The 14,423-nt window shown below is 41.2% G+C and overlaps 1 protein-coding gene across 4 annotated transcripts in view; it reads left to right on the top strand.

The window, feature by feature from the left end:
• The window catches only part of FYN (FYN proto-oncogene, Src family tyrosine kinase), a 144,100-nt gene extending 133,981 nt beyond the window's left edge, over positions 1-10,119 (top strand). For all 4 annotated transcript variants that reach the window (XM_027693038.1, XM_027693009.1, XM_027693027.1 and 1 more), the window contains one exon: positions 7,197-10,119. In XM_027693038.1, coding sequence (XP_027548839.1) covers positions 7,197-7,405 — 209 coding nt within the window. In that variant the 3' untranslated portion in view covers positions 7,406-10,119. The remainder of the gene's footprint in view (positions 1-7,196) is intronic.
• The last annotated feature ends 4,304 nt before the right edge of the window (positions 10,120-14,423 follow it).

The following is a 14,423-nucleotide window of genomic DNA, read 5'->3' on the forward strand; positions in this document are numbered from 1 at the left end:
GGACTGAGGCAACAGTGGAGGGGAACTGAAGCCTTCTCAGAAGGTTCTGGCTTTGCGTGTGGGCTGAAAAGAGGGCTCAGACTTCCCAATGTGACAAAGGCCTCCTGGGGTCTGTAGAAAAGACTATCTTCCCCTGACATCCATCTTCTGCTTCATGCTGGGAAGAGGAAGGACCTCATGGAAAGGACAAAGTTTCATGAATACGTGTCCCTGTCTGAGGTGTGGAGTAGGGTTCAGATGCACCCGCAGGGCTTTTTCTGCCATTGTGGCATGGCTTGCACAAGGAGGAAAAGATGAGATTTCAATCACCCTGAGAAGCAAGACTCAGGCATCTTCACCCTAGTAGACAACTTATAGGTGACAAAATGCAGTCTGTTGGCACTGCCAGCCACTTTGGCACCCAAGGCGTGTGGATTTACGAGCTCTGAAAAGCATCAGTCTTGGAACAAAGAGGATCGTGAACTGTCACTCTGCTGTAATATCCAGTTTCTGAAACAGATGTGGGCGTGTTGTCCTGATGTTCCTGCTTACAACTTGTAGCAGGCTGGGGAGGGGAGCAGGGAGCGGCCCTCAGACAAAGGGATTGCTCTCTTGCTTGACAAGCTCTTAGTGCCTGGAGAGGTTATTTATAGCGCACACCCTAGTTCTAGTGTGGTACCCATGCCCCCAGGTCACTGTACCTTATGCCTTCCAGTACCTGGAATCAGGCATTGTTTTAAACTTGTGTAGAAGGATGGAGAAGTATAATGAGGAGGACAGAAGGAGAAAGCAGGCAGTTTATAGGAGGGAAACAGAATGGGTAGAACAAAACTTGGCATACTTTGTCCCCCAGATTTCAAGCAGTTCCTGTCCTGATGCCCCATTTTGGAAGAGAGGCTGGAGCAGTGGTGAGATATATGAGCAGTAAAGATTTTGCTGGCAGAGATGAAGATCAAGCTAGAGTTCATAATCAAGCTTTGCCCCAGGCCCTATAGCTCCCACACGCAAGACCAACTTTCTATAGGTGTCCTCATGTTCATGTTTCAACTAAGCCTGTTTCACTGTCAGTGGTCATAATGGACCACTATGATAACTAATTTATCTGGGGGGTTTTATGCTTTCTTATTCTTTTCACAAGGCAGCAGATTGAAATAAGCAACTTTCACGGTCTTTCTGGGCATTGGTATTTTCATTGCTGGGATTAATATTTCCATTATTACAGTGGGGAAATAAAAAATAGATATGGGCAGAGGAGGAGCCAAGTTTAATAAAGTAGTCGACTTGTTGAACTTTTTCAGTGTCTGTTTCTTTCCCTTTGACAAATGCCCTTCGTATTTTAGTTTGTTTCTTGTTTTAATGGAGTTTAGGAGTAGGAGGTTGAATTTCTCTAGCAGTAGTCTAGCAGAATTTGTGGGGGTTTAACATGCTGCCTTTTGGATAGCCAAAAATCTCAGCCGTACTGAACAAGCACCTCTGAACTTGCCCCTTCTGCTTTCTGCTGCACTTGTCACATCAAGAGCATTTACATTTTATGTCTATTGTGACAGACACCATAGTGCTATCCACATTGCTGCCTCTGGCCAAGCAGGTCTTTGAGCCTGGGCTTCAAGCAGCCCTGCAGTCTCTGGGGAGCTGTGTTCAGCCTCCACATCTCTGGGGGAAGCTGGGCCACAGGTGCCAGAGAGCACATGGTGCCCAAGCCTGAGGCCAAGTATGTATCAGCAAGGCAACATATGTGTGTGTGTAGCATCACCATGGATGGTAGATGAGGAGTTGAGAAAGATGTGTTCTCAGCACACAGCATAGATAAGATCAGGTGAGTTTCTTTGTAAGCAGGAAAACTCCAGTCACAAATGCTGTACCATCTATTACACCAAGCATATAATAACTTATTTTAAAAAACAAAACCAAAACAAAGAACAGATATTGACAGTCTAGCTTTGTGGGTGCTTTGAGGATGAGGAAATGTTGGGTGTTTTCAGGCCTTAATTTCTAAATGAAGTGATATGACTTCCAGATTTTTAAAACTTGTTACTACTTTTCCACAGAAATAACTAGGTTCACATTGTACTCAGTAAGAACAGCATTATGCTTCAAAGGTTGTCTTCCCTTAGGAGCAGCTTTCCTGTTCCCTTCAGTGCACTGTGTTAGTTTGATTATTGGTCTGAAAGCATGCAGTGGGTCTGGAAGGAATGTCATTCTCAGCCTAGCAGAAGAAAGCAAGAATAAAGTGGTTTAAAACCATCACTCTCCTCACTGGACTTCACATGGCCCAGAGTAGTCTATATAGCTCATTAGCTTTGTATGTGGGGACTCTGCCTTGTTACAGTAATGTTTCTGGTCTTCTGGAAGAGCAGCATTGCCCAGATCTGTGCTATTTGCACGTCTGTTGCGCTCCATCTAATCAAGCTGCTCAGAGCACTCCAAAGCAATTTCCAGTGTTTTCTTTAGCCACAAATGGAAACTTCACATCCTCTTTTGTGTCACAGTAACTCTTAAAGTAACTCTTAAAGCCGCTGTAACTTAAAGTTACTACAACGTTTCTATGAAAAGCCAAGAACTATTGAGTTGCTGTCCCCAGTCCATACAAGCAGTAGATTTTTATTGTATTGTGCATTAAAGTGGCCATATCCTGTGGCATCCTAAGATTATTAGAGGCTTCACTAATAGAGCTGAGTGGTGGGAGGTTATTTGATTTTTTATCTTTTCAGAGAATTAAAAGGCTAATGGAAAAGCCATGTTTTGGAAACAGGATGTTTTCTTCTTGGATCAAACTGTAATTTTAGAAACATCATGAGCATAAATCAGTTTTTCATAGATTTGTAGAATTCATAGAATAGCTTGGGTTGGAAGGGACCTTTCAAAATTAACTAGTCCAATCCACCTGCAATAAGCAGGGACATCTTCAGCTAGATCAGGTTACTCAAAGCCCCATCCAACCTGGCCTTGAACGTTCACAGGGCTGGGGGCATCCATGACCTCTCCAGGCAACTTGATCCAGTGTTTCACCACCCTCATTGTAAAAAACCTTTTTTCTTATATGTAATCTAAATCAACTCCCCTTCATTTTAAAACCATTACCCCTTGTCCTATTGCAAGAGGCCCTGCTAAAAATGTTGTTCCCATCATTCTTATAGGCCCCCTTCAAGCACTGAAAGGCCACAATAAGGTCTTCCTAGATCCTTCTCTTCTCTAGGCTGAACAATCCTGATTTTCTCACCCGTTTCTCGTAGGAGAGGTGATCGATCCCTCTAATCATCTTCATGGACCTTCTCTGAGCTTCCTTCAACAGGTCGATGTCCTTTCTTCCTGTGTTGAGAGCCCCAGAGCTGGATGCAGTACTCCACGTGGGGTCTCCCCAGAGCAGAGTAGAGGGGCAGAATCACCTCCCTCAACCTGCTGGCCATGGTGCTTTTGATGCAGCCCAAGACACAGTTGGCTTTCTGGGCTGCAAGTGCACATTACTGGTTCATGTCCAGCCTCTCATCCACCAGCACCCCCAAGTCCTTCTCAGCAGGGCTGCTCTCAGTCTATTCACCCTCCAGCCTATATTGGTACCAGGGATTGCCCCAAGCCAGGTTTTAGGGGGTCTAGAAGCATACTGCAAGCAGAATGTCATTTATTATTTACTAAGAGTTGAAACTCTTGGGTATTCATTAGGAGAGAGGAGTTGTACAAATGCTCAAATATTCTCTATGAGGTGTTAGAAGTGCAGATACAGCAGGCTCCTGCTATCAAAAGAGAAACACTAAAACTTGCTGGATAAGATAAGTGAATCTATAGAATAAGTTTGTAAACATCATTAGGCCTTTTAAGAGGTAAAATGTGTACCTGAAGCACTGTTATAAGTCTGACTAATAATCCAATAGATTTAGGGGAAAAAAAGTCTTTGAAACTTCTTTTTTAAATTAGCAGCACATGTCAAAACCAACAGAATTTCTTTGGCAAATCCTAGGTGCTTCAGCCCTTGCTGGATATATGAATTCCTGTGAGGAACATGAGGATTACTTGGTTTAGTTTCATATCTGGGTTTTACTGTGAGGGAAGGGAAAAGAGAAAGGAAAAGAAGGGCATTTTCCTGGATTAAACCATGATGAGAAAACCTGGCTTGACTCACTTTCCAGAGACGAAAAGAATTACTATGATTTCAGAGAGCAATGTCTCTTTCGTGTTCTTTTTTCTATCTTTTTGTTAAACAAAGGGAAGTGAAGGGCTGTTTATGTTTTTCCTCCCCCCTCTGTTTCCTCAGGGTTTTTCTTCCAGCACACAGTTCCTTATCAGGTTTCAGAGCTGCTTTGCAGCACTGAGTAAAACACTGGGTAAAAATACCAAACATTTGATATCTTAGAACAACAAATCAGTTGGGAAGAAGCTTTTCTGCTGCTGTTACTTCCATCCATGTTGTATTTAAAGGCGTATTGCCAAAATAAAAACAAAGAATGCAGTTTGCTAGTATTTTTGGGTATATACAATAGATGAGGTACTAGTAACAGTTATTTTCATAGCCATTAATATGTAAGGGAAGCAAAGCACAGCAGAAGTTCTTACCCCAAAATATGAGGTAATTCAGCTGATTCAAAGACAAGGATATGAAAAAAGGATGCAGATTTTTGTTCAAAACGCAAATTTATAAAACTAATATTGAGAATACAATGTGAAAAAATGCCCATGTTTTTTCTCGTAGCATCTTGAAACCAGCAAGGCCAGAAGGTTTGGGTTGATGCTGCCTTGAGTTGGTGATGACTAACAGACCACTAGTGTTGTCTTGTAATTTAATGAAAAAGTAAAATACCTTTGAAAATGTTTTTGTGGGATAGTGAAGAACACCCAAATATTTGCTCAGTGTGTGGCAAGCTTTTCTGGTTTGTTATGAGCCTCTGTGACATAACAACATCAGTTTGGAGACAATAATAGAGAAGAGCCTTAACTCTATGCAGGATCTGATGTCTGCAGAGAACAGTTATCACTCTATATTCATCATTTTGAAGTCCTAACCATGATCTACTTTAGATGCCATACAAACTGTTTGCTCCTACTTATAAACATCTAACACCAAAAATACAGTGAATGGATGCAGGTGATAAATGAAATACAAGAAACCAGTGCTAAAGTGTTGGTCTACAAGTTAGGAAACACTGTAAATTAGTAATCTAACCTTTATTTTTGCAATTATCACTGCTAAAGACCAAATCCAAGGATACAGCCAAGTTACCAGCCTAAATGCTATGTAGTATAAGGATATTATTCTCACAATTCCCTGCCGTGGTTTAACCCCAGCTGGCAATTTAAGTGCCACACAGACACTCGCTCACTCTCCTTGCCCCCACCAAGGCTAGATGGGGAGGAGAACTGGAATAAAGGTAAAACCTTTTCTTCTACCTTGAAAGGGTAATATCCTCCTGCTGATATCCATCCAAGAGGTTGAGATAAAAACAGTTAATAATTGAAATAAAGTAAAATACATTAATAATTTTAATGAAAGTGAAAAAGAGAGGCATGAAAGCCAAGGAAAACAAGGGATGCACAATACAGTTTCTCCCAGCTTCTTGTGCACCTCCTCACTGGCAGAACATGAGAAACTGAAAAGTCCTTGACTTAGGATAAACACTACTTATCAACAACTAAAACATCTCTGTGTTATCAACATTATTCTCATACAAAGCACTGTACAAAACACAGCACTCTACCAGCTACTAGGAAGAAAATTAACTCTATCCCAGCCGAAACCAGACATTTCCACTGTAGACTAGACAAATGAGTCTGTATTGAAGAAGGTGGTTGAATTATTCCTAACAAATAAGTTCACAAAAAATACGAGGTAGAGAGAATTCCCTGGCCCCTGAAGGTGGGACAAGGAAATTCTTCAGGAGGACAACCTGAAAGAAGAGAGTGGAGGATTCATAAGGAAGGATGGTGTCATGGAAGCCAGGGAGAGGATAAGCTAACAGAAAGTGCAACATCAAGGTTCTGGTTTCTAGATTTGGTCTTGGAGAAACTTAAGTATCCCTGCTGGTTCTCCTGCAGAACTGCCTGGCAGGACCCACTAAGTCAGGGGAGTGAAGCCTACCAATATTTTTCTGCAGAGGACTGGGGCAAGGCTTGCCAACTGTCAAGCTACAAAGCTTGCACTCAGCATGCATGCTTCTCTGAAACACCTCTGCATGCAGTGCCAGTCTTACCTTTGGTACTGTTAAAAAGCCAAAGGAATTACTGGAAAAGATATGTAAACTAAAGCTGATGTTGACTGCAATTAATGTTTGGTGAAAAGCACCTCAGCAGAGGAATCAAGGGTTGAAGGGATTGTATAGAAAAGACAAGGTAGCAAAGGGCCTGGCCTGCCTCTTAGAGACAAGCAAGATGAGCCACCATCCCTGGACGTATTTAAAAGACTGTAGATGTGGCACTTAGGGGTGTGGTTTAGTGGTGGACTTGGCAGTGTTAGGTTAAAAACTGGACTTGATGATCTTAAGAGTCTTTTCCAACCTAAATATTTCTGTGATTCTGTGACAGTAATGTAACTTTTTACCTTTTTTTGAGAGAGAACTGTGGTTCTGCCTTGAAGTTGTTTTGCTTGGTATGCGACTTGTCTTCTGAGCAACTTTGCTCTCTTCTGGGTTGGGATAGAACAGTCGAATGTGATAGAAACAGTATTAACCAGCCCACATGGAGAGAGGGCCTAACCAGTCAGCAGCAATAAGCTTCTGAACTGACATTGAGGGCAACGTTGCTGGACATTCCTGGCAGCCCAGAGTGGCAGAGTTTGTGTTGAAGTTCCTGAAGCATGACCTTACAGAATGCTTCCAGAAAGGCCCACACTCAGTGTGAGGGTTTCAAAAATTCATCCTAATTTCTATAATTTTGAATTTTCTATTTGTTGCAATGGATTTATTTTCCTTAAGCATTTCACATAATATATTTCACAGCTACTGCTGTTGGAGAGGGAAAGCACCAAATCCTGCCCATTGGGAGTAAGCCAAGAGGGTAACCATGGGAGCAGCATTTTGCTCATCACTGGATACTAAAACCCTCTACTGAGAAACAAAATAATCCAGATTACCTTGAAGTAGATGAAGAGCTGAAACAGGACATTGGGGTGGTTTTGTTTCATTTGTTTTAACCAAAAGAAAAAAGTATGATTGAGAAAATCTCATATAGATATAATTATACTTGAGTTCATTTTCCTGTAGTTTAACTGTGGATTTGTATGCCCTTTGCAGGCATGAATAACCGTGAAGTCTTGGAGCAAGTAGAACGAGGTTATCGGATGCCATGTCCTCAGGACTGTCCCATCTCCTTGCACGAGCTTATGATTCACTGCTGGAAAAAAGACCCAGAGGAGCGTCCAACTTTTGAATATTTACAGGGTTTTCTTGAAGACTACTTCACTGCAACAGAACCCCAGTACCAGCCCGGTGACAACCTGTAAATCCCTGGTTTTCAGACACTGTCATGAATTACCAGGTGTTTCTCAGCCCTGTCCCACCCGCCCTTTATCTTCCAACTCTGTGATCAGCTTCTCCAGAGTGCAGCATCTTCCAGCACCTCAGTGCACAGGAGGGGCTGAAGCTGAGAACTTCTGCAGCCCTTGCCTATGACCACTTGTCCTAATAATCTGAATGTCCTGGATGAAAAGGAGAAAAACACTTGTTTTTTTCTTAATCAAAGACTCCAAAACTGCATTGTATTGATGTTATGTAAACTGCAAAACCTCTGTTCATTGTAAATAGTAACTCAGTGCCAATAACTGATCCTAGTGCTTTCCTTTTTTTAAAATGCAAAACCTATGTGATTTTAACTAGTCTTCTCCTGATTCAACTAAAAGTATTATTTTCCAGAAGTGGCCTCTTTGTCTAAAACATTTTTTTTCATGTTTTAACAAATAAAAAATCAGGACAGGTGTTTGGTTTTTTGCTTTTTTATATATAAAATATATATAATATATATACATACCTGTACATACAGTATATGGGTGCTATTGCAAAGGAAACTCATTTGGATTGAATGAATCCTGCTGCAGCAGTACCCAGAAAGCGATAATTTTACTGCAGACATGAAAACACTGGTGGGATTCTGAAAGCCAGTGATCTAATTTTTGGCTTTTGCCAAGCATGATTTTTTTAAATTGGATTGCACTTTTTGTTTATGATTATGTACCTGTAGATGGTTGTAACTTTGCTCTTTCAGGAATCATGTGCTGTATTTACAGTAATGTTTCCAATGTTTGACAAGTGTGTGATGATTTGTTCTTGAAATTAAAATGAACATATTTAAAGCAAGAAAACTACACCATCACCGTTTGAACTGGAAATTGAAACTGCAAGGACTTATTGTATCAAAACATGTATACTGAAATGTTTCAAAAAGATTTATTAAGCAGTGTAACCGCATTCAGATGGTCTTAAAATCATAGCATTTTAGCCATGTCCCCCTGCTAAATTGTTGGTCATGCAACTAGGACTTTTCTGTTTTATGTGTAACATTTTTCCATTGTAAAATAAGTGTGTTAAATGTCCTGTACTGCTAATGAAATTACTTTCTCTGTGTCTGCAAGCTCTCCAGTGGAATTACTATGCACTTCTTTACATTTCATGGGGGATGCACAGAACAAAGTATTACCTTTTCAGTTGTCTGTACCAGCCTTGAAATACTTACGTTTAACCAAAAAACAAAAAAAAATTCATTTCTATTTCTATTGAGTTTTTAATACTGAGTTGCAAATTTTAAAGTCTTAATTACATTTTGTTATGGTTTATTTGCAAGTTTACATTTTAAAACTGTTTAACTTTCTTAATTTAGTAATTAAAAAAAAGGAGCATTTTACATTTGGATAGTTGTTTTTTTGTTTAAACTGTGGAGATAATGGTGGAGATGAGATTAAAAACTTTTCAAGAAGGGGTGTCATGCCATTTGAGGCATCATATTTCATAGGAGTATGCAGACCAGTTACCTATGGGACATAATTTTCCAAATTACTAAGTCAATATGTTTTTAAACAACTGGAGTTCAACTGTAAGGAAGACGGCTGAACGCATAGCTAGTCTCTCATTTTTCTGTTCTACAAACAGTTTGTTCTTTATTAGTTCTGTTGCATTTAACGTGACTACTTTTACATTTACAAGTGTTGCAGGAAAAGATTTTCTATGCCTTGTATTGCTGTTATTGCTTTAAAAGATTGCGGCCCAGTAAGACTTCCCAACAGTTGAAACTTTTTTTAATTATTTAATACTTAGATTGTGAATTTATATTCTGAAGATTCACATATTTTCTAAAGAGAACCTTTCTCCATTAGTGAAAACTAACCCAATAATGAATTGAGATTCAGAGAACAAATTGTCATTGTTTTAATATTTTCTATACAAAACTTTGACTGAAAATCCTCTTGCAAAGGAGGCTTCCACACTTAGCCTTTCTTCAAAGTGTGAATTTATATGGCAATGTTGCTTGTTACCAGATTTCCATGATAAATTGGTTAACGTTTTACATGTAGAGTCTATGAGCAATGTTATGTACATGATATATTCAATGTTGCTGTACCTGTAGCTGTGGAGTACTGAAGAGGCCATGATTCTTGTTGGACTTTTAGCTTCCTCGTAGTACTTACAAAGCAAGTCGTGGTCCTCTTTTTTTTTCCCACAGCTACCCCCCTGCCTTAACACATCCTCCACGGAACTGAGGACTCCATAGTAACTCAGCGGGCTGGCGAAGCCAAAATGTCACCTACTCAGCCCAGTGCTCGGTGGCAAAGCATGGCCATTCTGCCAAGTTCCTTAGCAGCCTTTGCTATGACACAAATTTGAGTGCAGTTTCCATCTGTAATGTGGGATGAGCCTAAAAGATTAGTTTGCCTATGTTTCTCATTGGAAGTAAGACTCAGATGGGGCGTTGTTGGGGTTTTATGGCCTTTATTTCTGATTCTTTGGGTTTGCTGTTCCTTGTATTGCATTCGGTCTATGAGTACCTTGTTGGTCTCTGCCGGATCTCTGCCTGCAGCTGGCTTGTGTGCAGACTGGTGCCACTGTTGAGTGGCAAATCCAGACCATTTCTCATCGGTAGCTCTTCTGCTTCTTTTTATTAATGTTGGGAGTTTTGTTGTTTGGGTTTTTTAATCTCTCAAATAAAAACATTAGCAAAAAATTTAAACAAGGTTGTTAGCATTTTTGCTATAAATTAATAGAAACCATTTCTTAACACTGTGTATACACCACAAATAGCTGTGTGGTGACTGTAAAGTAGAATTTATGAGACTAAGAATTTCCTGTTTCCTCCAATAATTTTTTAATGTAAGGCTAATAAACTCCATCCAGATAAAAACAAGTGGCCAAATGCTTCCCCCCACTGCCCACCTGACTCCCAACCAATCCACAGTGCGGTGGTGAAGTTCCAGAAGAGGTCTTTCAGAAGACCTCCCAGCAGCTGAGAGGACTCTGTGGGGTGACACAGGCATCTCTAGGCCGAGTTTAATTCAACACCATTCCCAAGAAAAATGGCAGGCAGAAATGCAACACTGCCGCCAAAGGGACAGCTAGTACAATTATTATTATATTTCTGTGGGAAGGAAATTATGTGAGACTTGGTGGTCTTTGAAAAAGACCAACGTTTGTCAAAGGCACTAACATGATATTCTTTGGCTTATGTAAACAGTGCTCGACTTAGTTCTATGTGACACTCTGGTATTGATTTAATTACCATTGTAGAGAAAACAAAGTAAATACAAAACAGAAAAGTGATTAACTGCTAAAATTACAAGAATAATCACAAATGGAAAATCTGTCTCCAGTGTGTTTCTCCTGAAGCCTCTAGACTGGAAAGGACTACCTGTAGACCAAGAAGGCAGACTGTAAATGTACTTGACCTTGCCACATAACTTCAAGGTGAGTAGAAAGTTGCTCAGATTTATTTTAATATGCACTATCCTTTTCTCAAGCTCTGCAATAAAAATGCAGTACACTAATGAATGCAACCATATTGTACCCAAGGGGTTTAAGGGCCTCACACGAGGCTGAGCCCAAGCATGCTAGAGCTATTAGGAGCTATACAGTAGCTTCTCTTCTAGAGTGTAGACAATATTCATTCATCAAAGAAGTCTTTTCCTGTCTAATGGGAAATTACCACCAGCAGTGCAGACAAAAGGATATTTATTTTCTCCAGTCTTGTCAGTTTGAGGGTCTGTCTGTCTTTCAAGAATAATTGAAGTCTGTTTGTAGCTCAGAAATCTCATTGTGTTCTGCAGTCTTGGAAAACAGTGATTATAATTTCCTGTAACTCATATACAGGGATATTTTATCACTGAGGGGACTCCTGTCGACTGGAGCAGCATTCTCTGCCATCTTAGCTGAAGAAGAGGGCACTTTAGTTTCAAATTTTCCTGCGCAGACCAAGCCAGAACCTGTGTCCTTTCAGCAGAAAAGGAAAAGAGGCCCCTTGCCAGGATTGCTACTGGAGTAGGGTGCTAGTCCCTCCCTCTCAGTGCTCCTAAATTTCTCAGGAGAACTTCTTTCAGCTAAAACCAGGTTGCTGAAGTTCATTTTGAATGTTAGGGAGGAAATGCTGGCTTCACTTAAAACTGTGAGATATTTTCTATTGACGTTTAATACAGACATTCTTCTTATATGTGTGTGTGTGTGTGTGTGCATTTATCTGTATCTCAAAAGGAAATTCACACACAAAAACATTACACAAGCATCAATCCAGGTCCTTGTATTCCTCCCCTGCAGCTGAATGCTTAACAAAAATGTAAGACCAGGACGTGAGTAGATTAGAGGACATAATGGTGTTAAAAACAAAAGAGCTTGTCTTTTTTTTTTCTTCTCTTTTTCTTTCTTTTTTTTTTCTGATGGTTCCCACTACATGATCAGTTACAATCCATATTTTCAGGAGAGTTGGTAGCAGCAAGTGCTGCTGCCACGTCCCAGTGATCCCACGTCCTACATCTCTGTGTCTCTAGCTACTGCAAAGAGCAACCTGCGGCTGATTTCAAAGTCAGGGAGAGAAAATATTTCTCCCAAGGGCACGGCTGCAGTTTGGAGCCTGCAGCGTGCATATGCAGGAGGGCTGAAAGAACTGCCCTCCCAGGAAAAAGAGGTCATTAGCTAATAGGCACTGCTTCGTGTCATGGAGAGAGAGAGCCAAAGGTTGCAGCACCAGCTGTGTTCGCAGCACCAGCTGTGCTCATAGCGCCTGTGCTTCCTTGTGCCCAGGGATTTGGGTGATGAGATTAGAGCAGGCTGAGGAGCATGAACTGCATTTCCTGTTACCTGATGTAAATATCTTCTCTGTTACAGGGTGGGGTAAATAGTTTATGTTCAAGATGGGGAAAAAACTCACAGGACTGGTGTGGCCTGTGATTGGAGGGTAAGTGTTGCATCTGCATGACCAGGCCAGATGGAAGTTTGATTGTTTGGCTCATTGTTGGGAATAACTAGGCATTAAGCCCTGTGAATGGCTAAAAGGGCAAAGAGCAAAGAAATGAGATTATCCTCCTTCCTCTACAGCCAGGCTAGAGCTTGCCAAGGGCTCTGGTTTGCTTTTTTGTACGTAAGCATTTGTTGCTGAGTCCCCGCACGCAGAGCCTTTTGAAGTTTGCTCAGCTACTTGTTGTCACAGCTTCACAGAAAATTCCTGAGCCCTGTAATGGATGGATTTTAATCTGGAAAAAGAAAAAAGAATGCAGAGATGCTTTCTGACTGTTGAGGCTCAGCCTCATGCCAGAGGCTTGTCCATAAGCCGTGGAATCCCCTATGCTTTATTCACTGCTACAGCTCAGGCTTTGGGCTGCCTCCCAGACCCACTAGGCTGCTGGATTTCTCTAGCTAGAAGATGCTACTCATACAGAAAGGGTTCCTAGTGTTGGAAAAGGCCTGAAGTGGTCCCAGCTCCTGGCACTGTGCAGGGCCAGGGCCACCCCTGCTCCTGGGCCAGGCTTCCAGGAGACAGTGGCAATGTGGAAGGAGCCTGCAGCTTTCCTGGAGGCCCCTTTGACACCCCGAGCTGCCACGCTCCTGGCCGAGGCACGACTGCATGTAGCTGCTGCTGGGTCTTGGAGTGACTTGGCGGAGACTGTGTTGGTACAGCCTGCAGTCCCAATGACAACAGAGAAGCAGATGCTAACTCCTGCTCTCCTAAAAAAAGCAGAGGCAAGGAGCCACATGGGAAATAGCTTTGTATCTTAAAGACAGAGGACTAGGTACATTGGATCATATGAGAGTTCAAGCGTTCCCTCAAATTCTCAGGCCTCCCAAAAGCAGTGTGGCCACCAGCTGAGCTTTGTATATGACTTCATATACATACAGTGTATAAAACACATACCACATATTGAACATTTGCATATGTTACACTTTTTTTGTTCCACTTGGGTGGCCTTCTCCTCCCCCTACCCCCATGTCCTTCCCCATTACTTGCCGATGCAGCTCTCCTCACATTATTCTAGACGTGTCATTTCTGAGAGTCCTGCAGAGACTGGGGGCTCTTTAACTGTCAAATGTTGAGTGGGTAATGATCAATGGATGACTAATTGGAAGCAAGAGGGAATAAAACAGGTATTACTTAGGTTCTGCTCTTAATTAAGAGGATGCATAATGCTGTGGGGAAAATCTTAACAAATGGCAGGAGAGGATTTTGTCATTATGCAGTGTTTAATTAGAAGCACTGCACAAGCTAACATCCAGGTACTGTTTTTTTTCCTTTCAGGTGTCTCTCCAGGGTGTGACTGAAAAATGACAAAGCAAGAGCCTTAAAATAATATAAGTGGCAAACATTTTTGTAGGCATGTGCCTAGCAATGTAAACAGCAAGAAACAGAAGAAAGCCACGGTTTTCCTCACAATGCAAAAGCAGCGAGGGGCAAGCCAAATGCAGGGAACTGGAGTGAGACCATCATGTGCGTTATGCTGAGGCAGAGGGGATTAAAGGCTCATTGCAATGTCTCCAGGTTAGTTCACAGCACCAATGTTAAAAGGAGAGCAACATGACAGTGCTTTATTTGAATGGTTAATCATTTGAAAGCAAAATCATTTAGGATTTAGTTCCCTGAATATATAGATGTGGTAGGAAATACGAAAAGCAGCACTTGATACCAACATTATCTTCCTAATGGAAAAAGAAACATTACAACTCCTGAAGGATTAGGAACCACTTCTTAAAAAAAAAAGCTCCACATTAGTTGCCTTGCCAATGAAAACACTCATCTTGCACCTGAATATTAATCTGTACTTTCTATGACAGGCCAAATATGACACATCATGTTCCGCTTGTAAACAACGTACAGATGACATAATAACTTTAGAGAGTTCAGAATTTGACCTGGCTTTCAGTGATGTGCTGGTTTAAAGGTAAACCAGCAGGAGAAATGAACCCAACTCAAAAGAGACCACAAGTCAGAGTTACAATTTAATTTAAAAAACCCCACAATAATACAATTATATGGACAAACAATTGGTTTTAACCCAC

Source organism: Neopelma chrysocephalum, unplaced genomic scaffold, assembly GCF_003984885.1.
Source record: "Neopelma chrysocephalum unplaced genomic scaffold, ASM398488v2 Primary Assembly neopelma1_23, whole genome shotgun sequence".
In the NCBI taxonomy this organism is placed as follows: domain Eukaryota; kingdom Metazoa; phylum Chordata; class Aves; order Passeriformes; family Pipridae; genus Neopelma; species Neopelma chrysocephalum.